The 25469-nt window shown below is 35.0% G+C and overlaps 1 protein-coding gene and 1 non-coding gene across 2 annotated transcripts in view; both read left to right on the forward strand.

Moving 5' to 3' along the window:
• Positions 1-25469, forward strand: part of RALGAPA1 (Ral GTPase activating protein catalytic subunit alpha 1) — a 239831-nt gene that overhangs the window by 26013 nt on the left and 188349 nt on the right. Inside the window, exons 2-10 of the mRNA XM_081829769.1 lie at positions 1068-1178; positions 1952-2001; positions 6273-6330; positions 11442-11485; positions 12832-13009; positions 14474-14589; positions 17726-17864; positions 18948-19156; positions 21457-21696. Of these exons, the coding sequence (XP_081685895.1) occupies positions 1068-1178; positions 1952-2001; positions 6273-6330; positions 11442-11485; positions 12832-13009; positions 14474-14589; positions 17726-17864; positions 18948-19156; positions 21457-21696 (1145 nt within the window). The remainder of the gene's footprint in view (positions 1-1067; positions 1179-1951; positions 2002-6272; positions 6331-11441; positions 11486-12831; positions 13010-14473; positions 14590-17725; positions 17865-18947; positions 19157-21456; positions 21697-25469) is intronic.
• LOC115940567 (U6 spliceosomal RNA) lies at positions 22570-22677 on the forward strand. The gene has a single exon (XR_004075306.1). It is a non-coding gene; the product is annotated as a U6 spliceosomal RNA (small nuclear RNA).

Consider the following 25469-nt stretch of genomic DNA (forward strand, 5'->3'; position numbering starts at 1 on the left):
TGCAAATGACAAGATCTCATTCCTTTTGATGGCTGCATAATATTCCATTGTATATATACCACATTTTCTTTATCCATTCATCTGTCGATGGACATCTTGGTTCTTTCCACAGTTTGGCTATTGTGGACATTGCTGCTATAAACATCGGGGTGCACGTACCCCTTCGATCCCTACATTTGTATCCTTAAAAGTCTTTTTAAATAATAAATCCTGTTAAGCTTTCCTACTTTCCATACTTTCACCCCTCTTTTAGTTTTGAAAGTAATTTTGTGTTTCTAAATTGCCATTATACTTTGTAACTTCACTTTCAGTACCTAACACTTTCTAATGTGCATACAGCTATATGTTTGATTTTGTGTGCCCTGGACTATACTGACAATTCCTTTAAAGCAATATTATCTGTATTTGAGCTTTGTAATACTTAAGTGCCTATTTATAAAGTCTGTTATGTACCTATTTACTGAATAAATGTGTTTTAGATAAGATATATAATTACTCTTAGGAATACTGATTTTAAACTGTCTTGGGGATAAGTTGAGAGAAGCATAGCTGTGAATTGAAACTAAAACTTGACTTCTTTCCTTGGTTTGGTTAAATATTCAAAATAAATTTTGAATAAATCTCTGAGACATTGTTGTGTTTTTTTTTAGGAAACAAAGATTATGGTAACCTGATTTAACCTTTTTTTTTTTTTTTTTAAGATTTTATTTATTTGAGAGAGGGAGAGCACACAAGTCGGGCGGGTGGGGGTCGTGCAGAGGGAGAGGGATGCAGGGGCTGGATCCCAGGACCAGGACCCTGAGATCAGGACCTCAGTGAAGTCAGACACTTACCTGACTCAGCCACCCAGATGCCCTTTAACCTGTTTTTAAAATTAAAACTAAAATTTTTAAAAACTAAAGTTGTGATAACAAGGATATAAATAAATGCATGTCTCAAATATTTAATAGGATAAAATTTTAGGAGCAGTTCTTTGACTTTTTTGAGGGAAACTCGCCACTATGATTATTTGCTTAACATGATTTAACATATATGTAGTCACTAAAAACTTTTCGTTTCCTTTTCAGAGAACGCAGAGTCTATTGATCTTAAACAGTTTTTTGACCAACATTTTTCACATATATATTACGTGTTCTTTGAGAATTTTGTGACTATTGAAGCTAGTCTTAAACAGAAAGGTAAGATATAATTGGTCCTGGCTTATGTTGATGTTTCAAACAATTGTCATAAGTAACCACTTAAAAATAGACTCTTGGACATTGGAATTTTAATGTTATTTCACTTTTTTTTGTGAAACATCTTTTAGATACCCTTTCAAAGTATGGGTTAGTAATACTGTCTTCATTCTTTTGAGAAGGCTTGGAAGATTTGCTTTTTACCTGGTCAGATTTATTTACCCGTTTCCTCATTTTCTTTGCTCTGCCTTTAGATGCCTGTGAAGTTTGAGCAGTCATTCTCATATTTTCATTTTCAGAATTTATTCTAAGTTCTCCCCGGTATATTTTTTTGTTTGTTTTTTTAAAAAAGATTTTATTTATTTATTTGAGAGAGAGAGAGTGCGTGCACACGCACGTGAGTGGGGGAAGGGGCAGAGGGAGAGGGAAAAGCATACTCCCCACTGACCAGGGAGCCCCAGGCAGAGCTTGATCCCAGGACCCTGAGATCATGACCTGAGCCCAAGGCAGACAATTAACTGACTGAGCCACCCAGGCACCCTTCCACAGTATATTATTTGTTTTTAGATATAAATATGTAGAATCTAAATTTAATTGTTGAAAAGAATAGAGATGCTACAATATTATCTATACATTGAACAGAATATGCTTTAAACATTTTATTAAAGAATCACTGAGAAAATACTTTAGTGCTTGAAATATTTTAAGCTTTTTAAATGGTAACAGTGAGGACAAAATGATAATGATTAAAATATTTTTCTGTAAAAATGTTTTAGGTCACAAGTCTCAGAGGGAGGAATTGGATGCTATACTTTTTATTTTTGAGGTAAGTATCTGCCAATCAACTTTTTTCCCCTCCAAAATAATTCTTGAGACATACAAAGGAATATATTGAAACTATAAAATAGCATATATCAAAAGACTGAATTTGCTGTGCTTTCTAAGAACTGAATCACATTTTTTGACCTAAAAATATATCTGACTTAATTCTTAATTATTTTTTGAAATACATGTGTTGTTTTTAGGTAGAAATAGAATTATGTTTTTATACATTTGACACCACAGAATTGGTAATACTATAAAATAGTTAAGTGTTTTATAAATTGTTTTTCTGTATTACTTTGGATTGGGTTGGGACAAGTCTTTATTGTTAAATAAACAGAAGGAAGTAGCAACATTTGATGCTCTACTAAAATTTATATTTTGTTTTTGGCATACTGATAAAAATTAGGGTCCCTTCACTTTTAAAATAACTCCTTGCTTCTTCATTCTGTCTTTCAAATCGAGCAATGATAGGAGTATTCTGATCTTTAGCAAGAATTCAGAGATCTGGAGAAAGCCAGGATTAGATCTTGTGACTTGAAAGACAGTAAAGAATTTGGAAATCTGTGTCTCAACATTGAGCTATTTTGTCTGTTGGTAATTAAAGATAATTCCCTGTTTTATACTTTGGGTACTTTGATATGGTTTAGAAGAATTTGAAGAATCTGATATCTCTCTTAGGTATTGATTTAGCTGTTGATTTAGTCAGAGTTAAAAAAAAAAAAAGAATGGTTTTTGTTTTTGTTTTTTTAAGAGTTCTAAATGGAAGTAACTGGTGTTGGTACCTATTGTGCTGTTTATTTTCAGTAATCATTGTCCCTGAGGAATTGGCTTATGTTTATCTCTCCAGGTGTTTGCATGAACTATTTACAAGGGGAATGTTAAAACATAGATGTTTTGAGAAAGAATGAAAGTATCAGCAGAAATCATTCAAATTATGTTCTCTAATATGGAATTAAATGAGGAAATCAGTAACAAGGAAATTTTGTAAATTCATAAATATGTGGAAATTAATGAACACACCCCCAAATAATCAGTGGCTCATAGAAAGATATGACATACCCAAACTTAGGGAATGCAGCTAACCAAGCACTCAGAGGAAAATTTATAGTTATAAACTTGATATGATAAAAGGAAGAATTATATCCCATCAATTACCTAAGCTTCCACCTTAAGAAACTAGAAAAAGGAGCAAATTAAACCTAAAGCAAGCAGATAAAAGGAAATAATAAAGATTATAGCAGAAATAAATGGAAGAAAGATTTTAAAAATGGAGAAAACCAACAGAACTAAAAATCGGTTCATTGAAAAAGATCAAGAAAACTAATAATAGTTAGCCATACTGACTAAGTAAAAAGAGTGAACAATTAAATTACTAAATTCAGGAATTAAAAAGGAATATCACTACCAACTTCATAGAAATTGTAAGAGAATACTATGACCAACTGTATGCCAACAAATTTGATATATAAAATGGAAACGTTTCTATAAAGACAGGAAGCAGTGAGATTTAAAAAGAAATAGAAAACCTGAAGGAGTTAGAACTAGTGAAAAAATGAATTAGTGTTTAAATAAAATCCCACCCAGAAAAGCCCAGACCCAGATGACTTCACTAGTGAATTTTAACCAGACATTTAAAGAAAAATACCAGTTCTTCACAAATTCTTTAATTAAAAAAAGATGGTATTTCACAGTTCATTCAATGAAGCCAGTATTACCCAACCAAAACCAGACAAAAACAAGGAAAGAAAATTATAATAAAATATTTTCATGAGTATTGGCACCAAAAAAATCCTAAAAAAAAAAAAAAGGTAAACCAAACCAAGATACATATAAAAAGGATTAAAAGAATTATACAACATCACGAAGTGGGATTTATCTATGAAATACAAAATTTAACATCTAAAAATTAACCAACTAGTAATAACAATTAAAGACAAAAAAATGCATGTTATTATCAATAGACAAAGAAAAAGCATTTGGCAAATCCAATACTTTTTCATGATAAAACACCAAACAAAGTGGGAATAAAAGGAAACATCGTCAGTTTGATGTAGGACATCTATAAAAATACACATTCAAGACCATACCTAGTACTGGATACTGAGTGCCTCTTTCTTAAGATTAGGAACAAAACAAAGGTATCCACTCTTGCCATTTCTATTGAGTATTGCACTTGGTTCTAGCTAGCCAGGGAAATTAGGCAAGAGAAGGAAATAAGATTGAAAAAGAAGTTAAAAAAAAAGGTATCAGCAGAGAAGGCAAGATAATAATTTCTGGAAAGTGTTCCTTCAGACATTCGTGCTTGCCCTATGTCCAGGAAACTGAGGTGTATTGATTAGTTAATGGAAGATCTTTCAGGATCTTCCTTCTGTTAAAAAATAGTGTTTATTTTCCTCTATGTAATATATATCATAATATGATACAGGATTTATAATCTGTTTTCTTCTGTTAAGACTACACATGGTAGGGCGCCTGGGTGGCTCAGTCATTAAGCGTCTGCCTTCGGCTCAGGTCATGATCCCAGGGTACTGGGATCGAGTCCCACATCGGGCTCCCTGCTCGGCGGGAAGCCTGCTTCTCCCTCTCCCACTCCCGCTGCTTGTGTTCCTGCTCTCGCTGTCTCTCTCTGTGTCAAATAAATAAATAAATAAAAAAAATCTTTAAAAAAAAAAAAAAAGACTACACATGGTTTCTTTCATCTTTATAGTAACCACATAAAAATAAAGACATGTTTATTTACATTTTATAAGAGGTTAAATCTGAAGTATAATAGTCATAATTTAGGAATGTTTCTGAGTAGTTTATAAACTTATCTTTTAACTTCTAATTTTATCTCTTTCCACACCAAAATAAATACAATTATACAATTGTTGGCTAGAGAACTTTGAGGAGGGCAATGGTAAAGAAGTAAAGAAGTTTGTTTAATTCATGTAAAATTTCCTCATCATTCTCTTGTATGAGATGGACTAATAAGATCATATCAAGTGGAAGATAGGTGTAAAACATGCATACTATCTTTTGGGGCAGAATAGTATAAAAGTACACATTTTGGAATTAAGCATATCAAGATTGGAATCAGTTCTTCCACTTTCTAATTTAAGCACATTACTTAACCCATTTTCTCATTTTTTAAATGAGATTAATAAACTCTCTCTTTAGGATGGTTCTGAGGATTAATGAGATACCATTACATGTAAAAATATCTAGTGTTTGGCCTTTATGAACACTTTGGTTCATGGCATTTCTGAAGTATAACAGTATAGTAAGAGCAGCAGTAACAACAAACTCACACACACAAAACTCATTCAGCAAGCGAATGAGTACTGGGAGCATAGTTCAGTACCATAGTAAGGCAGCTGTTGAACTAGATTAATTCACACAGTAGAAATTTGTAAAGGGAATTAAGGTAAAATTTTGAAAGTGTTATATGTAAAAAGTGTTTACTTCCAATTAATGAAAACCTGTATTAGTTTAACTGTAAGGATCCTGAATTTTTAAATATTGTTCTTATACCTATAGCCATCGTAAATATAAGTACCTTTGGGTTCACATGAATCAAATCAGTACAAATATTTGCTGTGATTTTTGTGAAAATCAAAACAGGAGGAAGAACTACTCAAAGTGAGACAAAATGTCACACAAATAGTAGTATCTGAAAGGATTCAGAACTTATCAGTAATACCCACAATATGGAAATTCTAAGAATAGTAAATGATCATTTTGAAATATGCTAGAGTTCGTTATTTATTTAAGATTTTATTTATTTATTTGACAGAAAGAGACACAGCGAGAGACAGAACACAAGCAGGGGGAGTGGGAGAGGGAGAAGCAGGCTTCCCGCTGAGCAGGGAGCCCGATGTGGGGCTCGATCCCAGGACCCTGGGATCATGACCTGAGCCGAAGGCAGACGCTTAATGACTGAGCCACCCAGGCGCCCCTAGAGTTTGTTATTTAATCCATAAAGAGGAATATACTTACTTTTCACATCATTGTAAAAGATAAATTTCATTAATGTCTTGTTCCAAATCTTCGTTAGTATAGCTTGTTGGGTTTTGTTTTTGGTGTTTTCAAATACTGATCAATGTGTCAGTGCTGAAATAGTGCAAGTACTGTCAGATTAACTCAAATGCTATTTTGTGTTTGTGATGCTGTCTTTTACATAAGAAACTGTTATAGGCTTATTATAAGCTCTTTGTTTAATTTTTCACATTGCACAGAATGTGGACTCATTACTTGCTTTTCATTCTTTGTTTTATTCATACTGATTTTTAGAAAATTTTACAACTTCTTCCAGAGAGAATTCATCAGCGATGGCAGTTTCATAGTATTGGTAAGTGATTTAAATATGTATTTCACATTTGACATAAATGATAATATATGAAAATGCTCTGTAGTGGGTTAGTCATTATTTGAAATGAATATCTAGTTTATGTTTTAGTAAAAACAAATTAAAGAATATAGGACTATCCTTAATGGGAGTATGAGATAAAAATGTAGATGAAGGATTTCCAGTCAAAATGGCATATTAAATTTCTTTGATCTGTCTGTTCCTTTACTTTAGTAATGATAAAACTAAAAAACCAAAAAAATAAAAGGCTCAGCATCAAAATAAACATCTCAGAATCAGAAATGTAAAGTGCCAGGTAGAGTGAATATTTGGGCTCCAGATTTGAAAGCAAGCGGTGTCATCCGGTAGTTTGCTCCACAGAAAATAGTGAGGGGAACTAGAGTTAACCTTCTTGCTTGAAGGGCCAGAGGAGAGCTTTCCAGATCATGGAATGAAGCCAAAAAGGAAAAAGAGCAAAAAACCCCCTGCTGTGGATTACTGTCAGAGACTAAGTAGGGAGGAGACCACAGACTTTCTCTTTCCAGGAACTAAGCCAAGGTGCTTGCTGGTTTGGAGTCTGGTCTTAATAACAATATCACCACAGGGCTCTTGAGCTCTTGTTCTCAGACATTTTCCCCCTCTGTGGTTAGAAGGGAGTCTGCAGGTAAGCATTGTTGGCTTTGGTTTGGGTGTCTCAGTGATGGCAGTTTTGATTGCTAATGATTCTCATGACCCTTCTCATGGGGAATATGTGGACGGCCACCCTGTCTACATTGTTGAACTAGAATGTTACAGGCCTTATATTCATTTGTAAAACGTATTCGTTTCTCTTAAAAACGAAAGTCATAGATTTTACTTAGGTCCCACATTTTTTAATCCATTATAGCCAGTGAAATCTTTTTGGACACAGTTTATAAATGGGCAGAGGATTCGAATAGACATTTCTCCAAGATACACAAATGACCAATAAGTACATGAAGAGATGTGCAACGTCATTAGTCAATAGGGAAATGCAGATCACAACTCTAAGGAGATACCACTTCACATCTACTAGGATGACTATAAGCCAAAAAATAACAAGTATTGGTGAGGCTGTGGAGAAATTGGAACCCTCGAACATTGTTGGTGGGAATGTAAAATGCCACAGCTGCTTTGAGAACCAGTCTGGCAGTTCCTCAGAATATTAAACATAGAGCTCTTCTATGACCCAGCAATTCCATACCCAGATATACCATACCCAAGAGAAAGGAAAACATATGTCTGCATAGAAATGTATACTCTAATGTTCATAGCACCATTTTTCATAGTAGCCAAAAGATGGAAATTACCCAATGTCTGTTAACTGATGGCTAGATGAATAAATGTGTTTTATTTCAAAAAAGAAAAGTCTCTTGTGGGGCTTTGAAACTGTAAGTTTTCAAAAACTTTTATAAGTTTTATTTATTTCTCAGAGACAGCGAGAGAGGGAACACAAGCAGGGGGAGTGGGAGAGGGAGAAGCAGGCTTCCCATGGAGCAGGGTCCCCAGTGTGGGGCTCGATCCCAGGATCCTGGGATCCATGACCTGAGCCGAAGGCAGACGCTTAACCGACTGAGCCACCCAGGTGCCCCTAAGAGTAGCTTTATTGAATTATAATTTATATAGGTAAAATTCATCTATTTAAGTAAATAATTTAGTGATAAGCCTTCCCAATTAATTCCAGAAACAAAAGGAACTCTGGACATCGAGGAAGGATATTGATGCAGGGGCTAAAACCAAAATCCTAAGTAGTAAAGTCTTTTAGAATGAACTTTTTGGATAAAGTTTGAGACTAAATATAACATACCCATTATATATAAGCAACTCTTACAACTTGATAATAAGATGATAAGACAAATATTTTTAAATTGGCAAAATATTTGAGTAGGTTTTATATCAGAAGAGATATGAATTAGTAATAAGCACTTGATAAGGTACTCAATAAAATAGTGAAATCCTATTTTGTGTTTCATAATCATAAAAATGTCTTTGAAGGTTGTTTATGAAGAAAGTTTTTTTTGAGACATCTGAACTTCAAAAGTTTATTGTATCTTCTAAGGAATGTAGCCTTAAATCTTCAAAAGAGCTTTAGGCTCTCTACTTGTCATGATTAATAATAGTCCAGTAAATGTCTAACTTTGAGAAGACACATAAGTGGTCATTTTTCTTTGTCATCTAGAAAAATCCTAAGACTGTTTTCTTTCATTTTTGTCTTATATATAAAGGAAAATAAATCAAGGAATCTAGTTGATTTTTTAAAAGTAGCTTTTTTTTTTTTAAGAATTTTAAAAATTTATTTATTTGACAGAGAGAGTGAGATGCTTAACTGACTGAGCCACCCAGGTGCCCCTAAAAGTAGCTTTATTGAATTATATTTTATATACGTGTAAAATTCATCTATTTAAGTAAATAATTTAGTGATTTTCAGCAAATCTTTAGAGTCACCACTGTCTAGTTTTAGAACATTGCCTCACCCTGAAGTATTCCTTCAAGCCCGTTTACAGTTAGTGCCTTTCCCACCACCACAGTCTGCTTTCTGTGCTCAATAAATGTCTTTTTTTGACATTTCATATAAATGAAATCATATAATTTATAGTAGTTTGCATTTGGCTTCTTTCACTTAGCATAATTTTTTTGTTTGTTTTCCATATTATAACATTTATTATCATTCCTTTTTATTGCTGTATAGAGTACTATGATATGGCTATATCATGTTTTATCTACTCACCAATTCATGGGTATTTATATTGTTTCTAGTTAATTATACCTCACTTATTCTATTCGTTTTATTGTAGATTCCTTTCAGTTTTCTAAATATAGGAACATGTCAACTGCAATTTAAGATAGTTTTACTTTTTTTTTTTAAAGATTTTATTTATTTATTTGACAGAGAGAGAGAGCGAGAGCAGGAACACAAGCAGGTGGAGTGGGAGAGGGAGAAACAGGCTTCCCGCCGAGCAGGGAGCCCGATGCGGGGCTCGATCCCAGCACCCTGGGATCATGACCTGAGCCGAAGGCAGATGCTTAATGACTGAGCCACCCAGGCGCCCCGATAGTTTTACTTTTTTATTTCCAATCTGGTACCTTTAATTTCTTTTCTTTTCTTTTCTTTCTCTCTCTCTCTCTCTCTTTCTTTCTTTCTTATTGTTTCTCTAGTATAGTGTTGAATGAAAGTGGTGAGAGCAGACACTCTTGTATCATTCCTGATGTGTGGGAGAAAGCAGTTACTCTTTCACAATTATGTATGGTGTTAGCTATTTTTATAGCTATGACAAGAACCTTTATTATAGTATTCCTGGGAATAGCAAAAATTTGAAAACAAACCAAATGTCCTAACATAAATAAGATTAATAGTATGGAATGGAATTGTACACAGCAGTTAAAGTGAATTAATTAGAGCTATATAGATCACTATAGATAAATTTCAGAAGCTAATGTTGGTTGTGAAAAGTTACTTAGGTAGGGGGGCCCTTGGATGGCTCAGTCATTTGGGCGTTTGACTCTTGATTTCGGCTCAGGTCATGATCTCAGGGTCGTGAGCTTGAGCCCCAAGTGGGGCTCTGCGCTGAGCATGGAGCTTACTTAGGATTGAGCAGCACCCCCAGCCCCTCGCGCCGCTTTCTTGCACATGCACTCTCTCAAAAAAAAAAAAAAAAAAAGAAAAGTAACTTACAGGAAGGCTTGTTTTGTATATCATATGTAAATGTAAGGTTTTTGTTTTAAAAAACAATTAAACTTCAGACTTAATCAGATTTGGTATTCTGTTTATGTTCTTTTTCTGTTCCAGAATCCAGTCCACGATACCACAGTGCGTTTAGCATACATAGATTTTTTTAGGGGAGCTGATTAAAGACTGGGGTTTACATAGTATTGTTTTAAGAAATTGAATTTGTGCAAACATAAGGTAGAGAATTGCAGATAAATCAACACAGTTTTATTTGAAATATTAAAGCTTGGGGCGCCTGGGTGGCTCAGACGGTTAAGCGTCTGCCTTCAGCTCGGGTCATGATCCCAGCATCCTGGGATCGAGCCCCGCATTGGGCTCCCTGCTCAGTCGGAGGCCTGCCTCTCCCTCTCCTACTCCCCCTGCTTGTGTTCCCTCTCTGTCTCTATGTCAAATAAATAAAATTAAAAAAAAAAATTAAAGCTTATTTTTGTATGACAAATGAAACTTAACCAAATAAAATCCAGGCTTGATCTGTGTGTGTGTGTGTGTGTGTGTGTTTTGTATGTGTGTGATCTTGATATTATTAGAAAGAATAAAAAAATAGGATTAGAACAAATAGCTATGGAAGAGATTCTTGTTACTGACATAAGGTTTTAAATATATAAACCAATTCTAAATATTTTATTAATTTATAAATAATAACCCTAATATAAAAATATTTTGGAAATAATACAAATCTGGATAATGTTTTTTTCTGGGGAAGGAAGGAGAATGATTTGACATGGTTTCAAAGGAGGCTTCAATGATACTTGTTAGATAAAACATCAAAAATAAGGTAAATAAATGAAATTTTGAAATTATAGGAAACATGGGACTGTATTTAGATTTATTTAGACCAAATGGCGGGTCTCTGGATGTTTGTTAATGTAATTTCAATATTTTATTATAGAGTTGAAAAATTGTATAAATTTAAAAGGAATATTAAAGATAGCTTTGAATATTCTGAAAAAGAAAGTACAATGAAAATGTTTGTTAGGAAATATTAGAATTATAGAAGTTCATGTGGTTAACTAAATGGAAGTTCCCTGCAGTGGTTTTTATTTGTATTAGTGATGCAGAAAGTATTTAATTATATTCTTAATCTTAAGTAAGAGATATACAGAGATAATGTTGTAGTAAATGCAATTTTGGGATTAGGGTTTGTTTCAATAGACTAAATCATGTTTAATTCCAATAGAACATGTGTTGAAAAGGTGACTACATGCCCTTCTAGTCCCAGGATTATGGCCAGAGGGATATCAGGGTCACCAAGAATAATTTGGAGGTTGCCAAGGACTTGTTTTAAAGTGTTTTCAAGTCTGACCGAGAACTCTGACATTTGGAAACAACTAAGAAAATATGAGTATTTTAAATCATGTTTCCTTTTCAGGATTAATTTTAAAGAAACTACTCCACACAGGAAACTCCTTGAAGGTATAATTATATTTTTTTTCTATGACTTTTAAAAAAACTGTCTCTTGTTCTACTTTTCCTACATCAACTTTTTTTCTAAAGAATTTTGAGTTGTCTTTAGTTCACTTAGTTGAAGTGAATTGACTTAAAATAAAATATAGCAACATACTCAGTATGTGTGAAAATACATACTGGGTTGACCAGGCTATTGAAAAACTTTTGCTACTGCATTGAGTGATTCACTAGAAATACTTTGCTCTCTGGTCCCCAGAAGACAAAAATTATTTACAAATTATTCTTTATATTACTGTAACTATTCTTAGATGTAGGGAAGAATGATGGATCTATATTAAAAAGTTGATTTTATTTCTTTTCTTTTTCATTATCTCATTGTGCTCCGGTAAGAGAAGCTACCCAGTGCAAAAGCATCTTGTAGGTTAAGTGAAAGTTTCATATTGTGGGTGGTTTTGGTGTCAAGGCTTGGTATAGCAGTACAAAGGAATAAGCCTTCCTAATTGTTTGTTTTCTTGTTATCTCTCTAAACTGTAAGGGTGGCAGCTGTTGAACAGCTTTGACAGTGGCCATTTACCAAGCTGTGGTAAGGCAGTTTCCAAAGCTACCAGTGAGATTAGCTTAATGAAGAACTTTGTGTTTTGCTTGTCAGAGACTGAATGTTTTTCTGTCTTTTCCTGTTTTCTTCCTGGGAGAGAATTTATGCATTGATTGAAATATTTGTTGTCTTCTGTATATGGGGTATTGTTCTAGGTACTTAGAATATAGTAACCGGTCAAAATTTCTGCTTTGCAGGTTAGCAGCAAATAATAAGTAGATGACATAATTTCAGAGAGTGGTAAGCTTTTTTAAGAACAAGAACATTGATTTAGCAGGGTACCAAGATCCCCATAACCATTCTACCTTTTACCACCAAAGTCACTGTACAGGGAAAGTTATTGCCCTCTTTCTTCTTGGTTCTTGGATTAGACCAGTGGTGTTGGGAAAGAGGGAAGTAAACAAGAAGGAAATAATTTTCTGATTTTTTTCTTTTTACTAATGGAAATTAGAGAATAAAGATTACCTTATGGCTGTAAGTAGTTAGAGGCCAAATTTATTCTGTATTTGTTCAAAATCAGTGAATTTAAATTTACAAATAATGAGGGCTCAATAAATGACATGGGTATAGTAGCCCTTCCTCTTTCCTTCCCTCCCTCTTTTCCTTCTTCCTTTTCTCCTTTTTCCTTTACCTCTTTCTGTCCTTCCTCTCTTTTGCAAAGTAACACTCTCTAATCATCTAGAGAATTTTGGCCTTAAAAGTAAGAAAATATTTCCCTTATTAGTAAAAATACTGTTTTTCATTTTATTTATTTTAGATCAGACGGGAAGGTGTTCGTCTTTTCTTATTATGGTTGCAAGCTCTTCAGAATAACTGTAGCAAAGAACAGCTTTGGATGTTTTCATGCTTAATTCCCGGATTTTCAGCACTACAATCTGAACATGGACCTCGAACTTTAGATAATCTCATTAATCCTCCACTCAACCTTCAAGAAAGTAAGATTCATGAGATCTTATCCATCAGTATTTTAATATTTCCTGTGTAGTTTATTAATGTATTTTTAAAATGTCCGTATGTTTATTAACTCAGTAATTCAAGGCCATGTTATAAAATGTAGGTTTTATTATTTTTCGCCTATGATGAGGCCAACAGATCAGAAGATGATTGACATAAAAAAATAGTTACAGTTCCCAAGGGAGAGGGCATGCCACACCAGGGAGGGTGACCACATGGGGAAGTACCAGGGTCAATCAGGGGTAGGGCATCAAAGGCAAGAGCCCTTATTGTGATTTCTGTAGGTAGAAACATTTGAGGCAGTGTGAGCAGTCCTGTGATTGGCTCGTTTGGATAATTTCAGCAGGCTTAGGTGCATAGGGGCTGTCCCTCATTGTCACCCACGTACCTGGGTGATTAGGTCAGGGGAATAGTGGCCTTGAATGTGAGAGCTGGATAGAAGAGGGGTAGAGGTGTGGACTCTGGACTGGTTGGTTTGTGTATGGAAGGCATGTTCTCTGGCCCATCTTTACCATCTCTGGGAATTGGCTGGGGAGGGACATTCTCTCCCTGGCCAGCAAGGCTTCTGGTGTCAAGCATCAGAAACACATGGTTAATAGAAGCCATTTTACATTTATCTTTTATTTCTAATTCTCATGTGTCGTCTTGTATCCTTGAGTTAATTTGGATGTACATTGAAGTACAAGAGTATTTTACTTTGTGCCAAGAGGACTGTAACAAAATCTATTTTTGTGAGCTTAATTACTTGGCTAATATTTACTAAGAAACAGGTTTAGGAACCTGCCTATATCAAACTAGGTGCTGCTTAGGAAATATTTAAGAGAGTTCAGCTAGTTGTTGGTCAATTTTTTTGAATTTGCATTTATTATAATGAATGTTTTTGAATATCGGAACATTTTCGAAAATGTAAAAGTTTCTTATTTTATACATGGACTTTTGTAATCAAGGAACTAAGATGCTATCCTTTCTTTTTGAGAGGGAAATAGCATTTTATTCTTTGAATAAAGGAGCTACCTTAAACAGTAAACGTGGTCATTACTAGAGTAATAAGTCCTTTAATCGATAAGTAAGGTCATTATTGTTGAGGCTTCTCGTCATACTGTGGAATTTTTGTAATGGGCTGGAATTTTTGTAATGGGCACACTTAATGTAAATTTTAAAATATGAGTTTTTTTTCAATTAAGATTCACTCTTAAGCCCTTTGTTATCTGTCTATCCATCCCTGTCATATTCTCTCAAGGGGTTATGAAACAGCTGATTATTAAACTTTATGGCTGTTGTGATGGGCTGTTAGGATGATCTCAGATTTATTTCAAGGTTCAATCATTAGAACGTTTTCAAGCATATTCATTGCATATATGTCTTACAGTTAAATTTTATTTGGATCACATTATTTCATTGTTAAATTTGTTTTGTGATTATACTAAACTTTTGTCTCTGTATAGCTCAAGTCACTATAGAGGAAATCACTCCTCTTGTCCCTCCACAATCAGGAGACAAAGGTCAAGAAGATCTCACAAGCTATTTTCTTGAAGCACTTTTAAAATACATAGTAATTCAGGTATGTGTTATCCTCTTTGATATCACCCCTCTTACCATCTTTGTGTGGGTAATTAATTTTTCTCTCTCTTACCATTATTATGTTGGAGTAGATATTTGCTTATTTTCTTGAAGGAGGACAAATTTTTACTTTTGAAAATGTATGTTAGTATGCCTTTCGTGAAATAAAAATCATTGGCGGGATTATGAGTCTCTTAGAAGGGGAGCTAGAGAGAGAAGATCTTGAAGTAGACTCTTTTATGTATATACCTTCCTCTGTGGGCCAGTTGGGTTTACTTTCCAATCCTTTCCTTTATAATCAGTGGTTGTGGTCTTTAAGTAGTAACTGTTTGATTTAGGAATCAACCTGCCAAGAGGCAGCCAGTAGGGAGATAGGCTGAGAATGGGGTTTTGGGTGGAGGAATGTAATTTACACTTTAACCTGTTTGTACTCTGTAAATTTCTAGGTGAATGTATTTTTTGTAAGGTAACCTGTTCATCCCTACATATGAAATGTGCATGCCCTGGTTGATGAAAACAATCTTAGCATATACACATTTCTTGTAACTATTCCAAACACAGAAATTCCTTATGCCTCAGAAACTAACATTAGAAAGTTAATTTGGACCCTGATTGAGATTGCCAAGGTTTAAATCTGATTCTACATCTTACTGATAGTGTCACCTTTGGTAAATTAACCTCTCTGGCTTAAAATAGACATAAAAATAATACCTATCCTATTTTGGTGTTTGAGGGTTAAATAATTAGTAAAAGTACTAGAAGAAAAAAATACATGACACAAAGTGTTCTGTGGGTGGTAGTTGTTACTGTCATTATTATTACCAGTTTTTCTTTTTTAAAAAACAACTTTTATACCTCATATAGATTTTTTAAATTGTTTTGCTGGTTTATTGAGATATAATTGACATATAGTAAACTGCAATATTTGAAATATACAATTTGATGACATTTATTTCATGTATACAGCCATGTAACCGTCACCATAATCAAGATAATGACCTTTCTCCCCTAAAAGTTCTCACATGCCTTTGTAATACATCCTTTTCCACTCCTAACCACTACCTCATTCCCAGGCAACTGTTGATCTGATTTATGTCACTACAGTTTGCATTTTCCTTATTTTCATATAAATGGAATCATATGGTACATACTTTTTTTTTTTGGTCTGGCTTCTTTTTTCTATCATAATTTTTTTGAAAATCATCCATATTGTTGTGTGTCAATAGTTTGGTTCTTTTTATTGCTGAGTAACTTTTCATTGTATGGATATAACATGCTTTGTTATTCAGTCACCTGTTGATGGTGATATGAGTTGTTTCCAGTTTTTAGCTATTACACATATAACGGCTGTGAATATTGATAAACTAGTCCTTATGTGGACATAAAATTTTTTCTCGTGGGTAAATACCTAGTAGTGGAATAGCTGGGTTGTAGAGTAGGTATATATTGACTTGTTTAAGGAACTGCCAAGCTGTTTTCCAAATGGTTGTACCTTTTTACATTCCACCAGCAATCTTTGAAGCTTAAAAGTTGCTTCACATCGTCACCAACAGTTGGTATGGTCAGTATGTAATTTTAGTTATTCTAAAGTGAATAATGTAGGGGCACCTATTAGGTGGCTCAGTCAGTCCTGGCTCGATCCCAGGACCCCGGGATCATGACCTGAGCTGAAGGCAGACGCTTAACTGACTGAGCCACCCAGGCACCCCCCCATTTTTTTTTTCAACTCCCTCCAAGTTGTTTAATAATAAAAAAGAAGATAGTACATATACATAAACCTGATCTCCCACCACCACCCCTCCTTTACTCCCAGTGACTAGCTCCAAAATGTAAAAATGTCCCTTGTCCCTCCTGGGGACTAACTTCCCACCTCCAACCCCCCAAATAGAGAAAAGAATAAAGAGTGTGTAGGAGGCTACCCACCCCAAAACTTCATCTCACTCATTACCTTCAAAGAAAGAAGCAGGAATTAGGGGTCTAGAGAAATGAGAGGAGCCCTATATTCCAAGAAGGGGCAAGAAGAGAGGTGAACCCACTCATCTCCAATTAAGTACTTAACCCCACACCCTGTCTTTCCTTTACCAATTGCTCAAGCCCAGAGATCAGAGAACTTAGAAAAACCCCACTTGGTCATCCCCACGTCCCTCCCACTCCCCACCAGCTCTAAGTCAGTGTGAGTTGCAGAGGTCAGGGGTGACTGAGGTAGGGGGCCTGGTGGGAGGCCTGGTGGGCCTGGCTGGCTGCAGAAGCTGGCAGGGGACCACTTGTGGCATTGCCGGGGCCAAGGACGGCTGTTTTCGGAGTGAGAGGGACACCATGGAGGTCTTGGTATGAATCACCCTGATGTTTGGCTCAGGTCATGATCTCAGGGTTATAGGATTGAGCACCCCATGTTGGGCTCCCTGCTCGCAGGGAACCTGCTTCTCCCTCTCCTCCCTGCTCGTGTGCGTGCTCACGCTCTGCCTCTCAAATAAATAAATAAAATCTTAGAAAAAAATAGTGAATAATGTATAGTGGTATCTCAATGAAGCCTACTCTGGGCCTTTGCCATCCCCCTACTTAGCTATCTTCTTCACCCTACTGGAATTGTCACACCCTATATTTTACTGCTCTTTCCCTCTTATCCCCCACCCCCTTACTCCATGGACACTGTCCTCACCCCTCTTGGGCTCTAAGTCTCCACTGGGCTGCCGCCTCTGCTACATCCCCTTCATGGATGCCCTGCATTTTGTGGTTAGGCTCTAATTATCTGCACTTGACTGCCACTGCTTTCACTCTTTCCCCCACTCCCACTCACATATGCCTATTTTGTATGACTTTTAAGGCTGAATTATTCAGGACAGGGCAAAAGGGGAAAGAACATTAGTATCTTTGTCATTAGAGCCAAGTCTGGGTCAACTCTGAAAATTTTCAGATCACACTTTAACTTCTAAGATTTTTGTAATTTAACATATATAATGCATTTACATGGCATTATACCAGTTTTTGCTATTTGTCCTTTATATATATTTAGCTCTGTATCTTTAGAGTATAACAGATTAGTGTATCGCTTAAGTGACCTTTTACAACCTTGTTTATGATAGCTAATAATTGTTTCTGTCTCATGGAATGATTCTGATTGTATTTTTTATTTTTAGGTAAAAAGTTTAGAATGGAAGAACAAAGAAAACCAAGAAAGGGGATTTTCATTTTTGTTTTCACATTTTAAGAAATATTACTTGCCTTATATTTTCCCAAACATCTGCAAGGAGAATAGTTTATATCATCCTGTACTTGGTAGGTAGTCTGTGGAATTTTCTAAAAGGTCACACGTAAGAATAAAATATACCTCAATGTAAGGTTGGCATTTGTTACCTGCAGAAAACTGACAACATTTAATATTTGCATTGGTTGTTTAGAGATACTATACCTTGATTCATAGAGAAAGTAGAATTTTACTAATGGAAAGTTTAATTGAGAGTAAAGAGATTTTTTTAAAAAATGTCTTCTCTGGATCTCACTGATAGGAAAAGTTAACCCACCATAAATATTTGATATTATACATTAAACTTCTGCTATTTGGTATGATCCTTAAACTATATTATAAATTTTAGTCCCTCCATTGTATAATAAAAGGGACCTCTTTAAGGTCCCCCAAGGATTCAATTTAGTATGTCTTATTCAAGTTCTGTATGAATAATGACGTTGTCATATATTTTGATGATGTCTTGTCCAGTATTTAGTGGCTGTGCCAAAATGGCTGAGCCTTGAAACTAGAGTCTTTCTGACAAATCTTGGTTTAAAAGCAGACCTCTTCCATATATAGAAGCCACTGCAGTTTGTATGTAGAAATTTTTTTTTTTTTTGCAGAAATATGTTCCTATTTTAAGCTTTGCCAAGTTTAGGCAGCTAATAGACTTAGGCATAACCATTAAGGCTTGTAGAAAGGGCTTAAATTAGAGTAGCAGATCTTTGCCATTGAGAACAATATTTGCTTTAAAAATATTTTTGCTATAAAAATCAAGGAAAAATTCTCATACTTTGTATTCAAAATTTGTATCTCAGTCGTAGGTTAATTGAAGTGAGTTCTCATTAATTTTAAATGGCTCTGGAAGCCTTTCTGTACTTAGACAGGATTCACCGAGCCTTTTAGTGATATTTTGCAGAAAGACATGTTTCCATATAGCAATATATGGTTCACTCTTCTAGATTGCATGTTAATATCTAGCAAATTATTTTAAAATGTCATTTTAAATCTACTTTTAAAACAAGGGTATCATCACAAGGGTATCATCACATCTCAAATGTTTAAAAATGTAGATTTAGCTAAGCATAATAATTTTCTTATTTTGGTTTTGTTTTCCTTTTATTTTTCTGTAGATATCCCACAGGTGAGACCAAAGCCACATTATGTTATGATAAAGAAGGATGCCGAAACCAATGAAGCAATCTATTGTACAAAAGAACCTTTCATTAAGGCTCGTGTTATTGTCATTCGTTGGCTGGTTTCTTTCTGGCTTGAGCCAAAGCCCCATACAGGACCTCATATTCCTGGGATGGAAGGTGAAGTCTTGCCAAAGAATATTCAGGTAATACACCACAAAGGGTAGACTTTAAAAATGGCTTAAGAGATGTGTCTACGGATTTCAGTTGCCTTAGATGTAGAACAAACTTAAATGATGGTAATATTTTCTTTGTATAAATGTATTTTGTAAATCCAAATTTTAACAATTATTATAGAATCAGTAGGCTTCTTAATAAAAAAAACTTGGAAGATATAGAAGATAATTCTAGTCATGTATGAGTCTCAGCTTCTAATTTATTACTGTATTTTATGTTAACTGTGCTGTACTAAAAATATTCTGAATGGTACACACAAGTTCTTGCAGTTGGAAATGATTTGTAATCATAGTTCTTTTTTGATTTCTGAGCATTCACAGAATGCTGATTTAAAGTCTTGTCTCCCAGGGCGCCTGGCTGGCTTAGTTGGTGGAGCATGCAACTCTTGATCTTGTGGGTTGTGGGTTCAAGCTCCATGCTGGGTGTAGAAATTACTTAAAAATAAAATCTTTCAAAAAAAAAGAAGTCCCCATCTCATTTTCCCTTTTTTCAGCAAGGGCACTGAGTCTAGAAATGTGATATAAAATTATACCCAGCTATACAATGGAGGGACTAATATTTAAACTTCTGGTATTTTTTTTTTTTTTTAAAGATTTTATTTATTTATTTGAGAGAGAGAATGAGAGACAGAGAGCATGAGAGGGAGGAGGGTCAGAGGGAGAAACAGACTCCCCGCTGAGCAGGGAGCCCGATGCGGGACTCGATCCAGGGACTCCAGGATCACGACCTGAGCCGAAGGCAGTCGCCTAACCAACTGAGCCACCCAGGCGCCCCTCTGGTATTTTTTTATTAAACAGTTTCCCTGTTTTTCACACTTTTTTTTTTATCACTTTCTTTTTTCTCAACGTGTGTTTTTTCTGAACTTACCTCTATTATAGTATTTTTAAATAATTTTTATTTTCCCTTTCTCAGACTTTCTTTACTTTTAAAAATCTTAAACTGTGTGTGTTTTTGTTATGACTTCTTAGATCTTTTACAAATTAAGTGGGGGAATAAAGTGTGTGTTTAGTTAATTAGTATTCAGGAAATATAAAATTTTTATATTCCCTTTAACCTTTTATTTGTAGCCAGCTATGGGTATGTTTTCCCTAAAACTTCATTCTAAGGTCTCTACAAATAATTATTAAGTGTAGAAACTCTCAAGCGGAACTATTTTTCATGATCCCAGAACTTAATGCGATTAAACCACAGAGTTTTTGATTGGGAAGGCATATTTGAAATCATTTACTTAAAACCTTTTGTTTTATAGATGACAAAACTGAGACCAAAAATTGAGTAACTTACTAGAAAGTAATTTGCTATACCATGGAATAGCTACTACTGTCATACCATGGTAATAATTTCCTCATCACCAACCTTAAGACTTTTACTTTATCCCTAGGTTGTCTTCATCTTCAGTCATGGTGAAAATTCTTTTTTTTTTTAAGATTTTATTTATATATTTGACAGAGAGAGAGACAGTGAGAGAGGGAACACAAGCAGGGGGAGTAGGAAAGGGAGAAACAGGCTCCCTGCCGAGCAGGGAGTGCAACTTGGACTCAATCCCAGGACCCTGGGATCATGACCTGAGCCAAAGGCAGACATTTTTTTTTTTTTTGAAGATTTTATTTATTTATTTGACAGAGACACAGCAAGAGAGGGAACACAAGCAGGGGGAGTAGAAGAGGGAGAAGGAGGCTTCCTGCAGATCAGGGAGCCCGATGCGGTGCTCGATCCCAGGACGCTGGGATCATGACCCGAGCCGAAGGCAGATGCTTGACCCAACTGAGCCACCCAGGCGCCCGATGGTGAAAATTCATTTAAGAGAATATAGAGTGTTCTCTTGAGTTTTCTTTCTTTCAAGATTTTATTTTTAAGTAATGGCTACAGTCAGTGTGGGGCTCAAACTTACAACCCCAAGATCAAGAGTCACACTCTGTACCGACAGAGCCAGCCAGGTGCCCCATTCTTGAGTTTTCTTATATTTTCTTTTGGCTTCCTTTCTACTTCTGTCATAACTTTTCTTCCATTCCTTTGTGTTTTTTTGATAACTTGTTTGTACTGCAAACATTCTAAAATCAAATTATAGGTGGATAGATGATTAGTGAGTATCACTATATTACTTAGATGTTGAGTTATTTGCATTACTACTTAATTATTTAGAATGGATTCTAAATGAAATCTATGCCCGATTTTAAACAACGGTGTAAGTTATTTGTGGAATGCTGTTAGAAAGCAAAATACCAAGTTGAATGATTATGATATTCTCCCCCTTTTGTTTTTATTGTAGAGAGCAGCTGCTAGTTTGGTATCCAGAGAAGAAAACAAAAATGATAATGCTGATAAAGCGGATAGGACTACAGAACCAGAACAGTCTCATTCCAATACAAGCACTCTGACAGAGCGAGAACCTAGCTCATCCAGTCTCTGCAGTATTGATGAGGAACATCTCACAGACATTGAAATAGTTCGCAGAGTTTTTTCTTCTAAAAGAAGTAATGTAAACTTTGTCACAGAGATATTTCGTCAGGTAAAGTACCTCTCAGTAATTTTAATTTGTAGTATAGGCTTTGGTTTTTAATGTTGAATATACTGGCTTTCAGCTTTTCAAAATTTTTAATAAAAATTTTTTTAAAGTTTATATTTAATTTTTAAAATTAAATCTAATCCTTAATATTTTCTATTTATATTTTTTAGTTTATGATGATTTTAGTTTAATAACTGTCCACCTCCCCTCATACTCCTTCTGTTATTAGAACAGTTTTCTTAGTTACTCACTTTATGGTTTGAAACTTTTCTTCTTACCATTTCATTAGTAAATTATAGTAAAATTATTTTATCTTCCATTCTCTATAATCAATAAAAAGTGGTTTTTGAATAGAAGAAGCAATGTTTTCATTGCCTTTATTCTCCTTCCAGAGGCTGTTTTGTCCTCTAAGGCATTCTGAAGTTAAAGTTGCTTAAGGCAGATATTTGGGGACTAAAATAAAGAAATGGAGAGAAAGAAAAAGAATAAAAACTATTTCACATAAAGATAGCTAGAAATTCGTAAGTGCACATTCTCAATTACATAGAAATTTTGTGGAAAATAAGCCTTATGAAAACCAGTCATGTGCTTTTAATAGCAAAGGTACTTAACTCTTGCAGGTAAACATCATTGAGTTTTATAGCTGAAGGGTATCATTCAAGTCTCACAGCAAGTAAGTGGTAGATCTGGGACTAAAACTCCCAGATCCTGGTTCCCATGTCCGTGCTGTTTATTCTATACCACATGCCTTCACATGCCAGGAAGCTGTCTAGGCAAAGCAAATCTTCACCTTGTACACATGTTTATTGATATGTAAAACAAAGCATGACGCAGCATTAGTTTTGTTAACCTAAGTTAAAGAAACAAACTTGCCTTGTGGTTGTTTCAGCAGCACATACACTAAAAATTGGAATGAGACAAAGAAAGTTAGCATGGCCCCTGCATAGGGACCACCGGCAAATTCATGAAGTGGTCTATATTTTTGTGTTAATGAGTACAAAATGTATACAGTTATATACAAATAGACTCAGTTTCCTACAAGCTCAATAAAGTGAATATCACAATAAAAAAAAACAAATTTGCCTTAACATCTTTTCCAGCTTTGATAGTGGTTCTAGTTGCCAAGTTTAAGGTTTGTGTTGATAGAATATTTGACAAATGGGAAAGGAAAGATATTTGGCAAATAATGTTGGAGAACTTTACATGTGGGAGAACTTAAAGCAAACTTTTAGAACCATTAGGGCTTTCGAGTTCTTGAGTCCCTTTGTGTAAGTTTATTTTTCTAGGAATTTGTTCACTGCATTTGTTTTCAAATTTGACAAAAGGTTCATTCCATTCTCTTAGAATCTTTTAATCTCTGAAGCATTTATATTCTTTTTTTTTTTTTAAAGATTTATTTATTTATTTGAGAGAGCGAGAATGAGAGAGAGTACATGAGAGGGGGGAGGGTCAGAGGGAGAAGCAGGCTCCCCGCTGAGCAGGGAGCCCGATGCGGGACTCGATCCCGGGACTCCAGGATCATGACCCGAGCCGAAGGCAGTTGCTTAACCAACTGAGCCACCCAGGCGCCCCTGAAGCATTTATATTCTTGTTCCTCCTTTTCATTCCTGTTAGTTTTTATTTGTTCCTTGTTTTTTTTTTCTTGATGATTCTTGCTAGAGATTTGTCATTTTTATTAGTCTTTTCAAGAATGAGCTTTTGGCTATTAGTCTTCTCTGTTTTATACTTGTTTTCCTCTTTTGTTAATTTTTGCTCCTTTTATTTCCTTCTTTCTACTTTTCTTGATTTCTTTTTTTTTTTACTAGCTAATTAATTTTAGTCTCACATTTTTCTCATATGAACTTTCTTGAGGCTATTAATTTACCCCTCAGTACTATTTTAGCTACATTCTACAAATTTTGTTATATAGCATTTTTGCTGTTACTCACTTGTAAGTATTTTCTAATTTTCATGATAATACCTTCTTTGACCTATGAGTTATTTAGCAATTTGTATCTTCCAAACAGAGTTTCCTGATTTTCCTTTTTCTTACAAATTTCTGATGTGATTCTTTTGGACAGAGAATATAGTTTGTACAATCCTAGTTGTGTAAAATGTATTGAAACTTATGGTTCAGTTTGTAGTCAGTTTTCATAAATGTCCTGTATGATTGAAAAGAATGTATGCTTCTCTGTTGAGTTCAGTGATCATTAGAGCCTGAACTTTTCTATATCCTTACTTAAGGGTTTTGGTCAGCTTGACCTCACAGTTACGAGAGGGGTGTGTTAAAATCTTATACTCTGACAGTGATTTGTCAGTTTTTTCCTTTGTATCTCCATAAATTTTTCTTTGTATATTTTGAAGCTATATAATTGATAATTAAGTACATACAAGTTTAAAATTTTATACCTCAGTGTGAATTAAACATTTTATTTATGGCCCTTCTCATCTGTGGAAATTATTTTTGCTTAGGGTCTATTTTATTTACTGTTAGTAGATTTACACCACTCTCTTTTTATTAAGAACTAGCATCTGGGGCGCCTGGCTGGTTCAGTGGGTAGAGTGTGGGACTCTTGATCTCGTGAGATCAAGCCCCATATTAAAAAAAAAAAAAAGTACTAGTCTCATGTATTTTTAAAATAATCTTTTAATTTTTAACCCTTTTATATCATTAGATTTTGCATGTCTCTTGTAAATATGGTTTGATTTTTAAAAATCTTTGTCTTTTATAAACTGTTGAAGGAATATCTGATGACCTATAGAATATAAGGGGATGGAGGACCTAGGCTGACTGGGATTTTTGTCTTGGGCAACTGGGTGCATGGTGTGAACCTTCACTAAAGAAAGGGCATCCTAGAGAAGGAACAGGTTTGGGGCAAAGGTTTGGGGAAAAGTAATGAGGTCAGTTTTAAACCAACTGACACCTGGAGCATATCCAAGTGAAGGTATCCGATGGGGAGATGGATGTAAGGTTCTGGGAGAGGGAAGTTGGGATTGGTAATCCAGATTTGGAAGTCACTGGCAAACCTGTTGTACATGAAGCCGTAAGAGTGAATGAAGGGGGGGAAATCGGACGGGGAGACGAACCGTGGGAGACTATGGACTCTGAGAAACAAACTGAGGGTTCTAGAGGGGAGGGGGGGAGGGGGATGGGTTAGCCTAGTGATGGGTATTAAAGAGGGCACGTACTGAACGGAGCACTGGGTGTTATACACAAACAATGAATCATGGAACACTACATCAAAAACTAATGATGTAATGTATGGTGATTAACATAACATAATAAAAAAAAAAGATGTCAAAAAAAAACAAACCAAGCAGTAATAACCAGTTATATTTTACTGTATTTAGTGTCAAGGTATTTTTTTCTATAAATCCATGCACATGTATACATTATTAAAAGACTCTTTTTGTTTATATTGTTTGGGGTCTGCTTGTGTTATTAATGTGATCTGAACATTTTCCAATAAGACTAACCATTCTTCTACAACATTGTTTTTAATGGCTGCTGTACAATCCCAATACATAGACACCCATCAGTTATTGAAACCATTACCTATTGATAGTTATCAAAATTTTGCTATTAGATACAATGCTGAAGTGAGTATCTTGATGTATAAAATCTTTGTGTACATGCATAAATATTTCCTAAAAATAAATTCCTGGAATAAAAAAAAAAGTGAATGAGGTCGGCCTGGAAAAACAGGAAGGTCGTGAAGAGAAGAAGGCCAAGGACAAAGACCTGTGAGCACAAGCAAGGGGAGCTGGCAAAAAAGATGGGCAGGGCAATCAGATAG

This window comes from Leptonychotes weddellii, chromosome 9 (assembly GCF_054177405.1).
Source record: "Leptonychotes weddellii isolate Sample4059 chromosome 9, ASM5417740v2, whole genome shotgun sequence".
NCBI classification, from domain to species: Eukaryota; Metazoa; Chordata; class Mammalia; order Carnivora; family Phocidae; genus Leptonychotes; species Leptonychotes weddellii.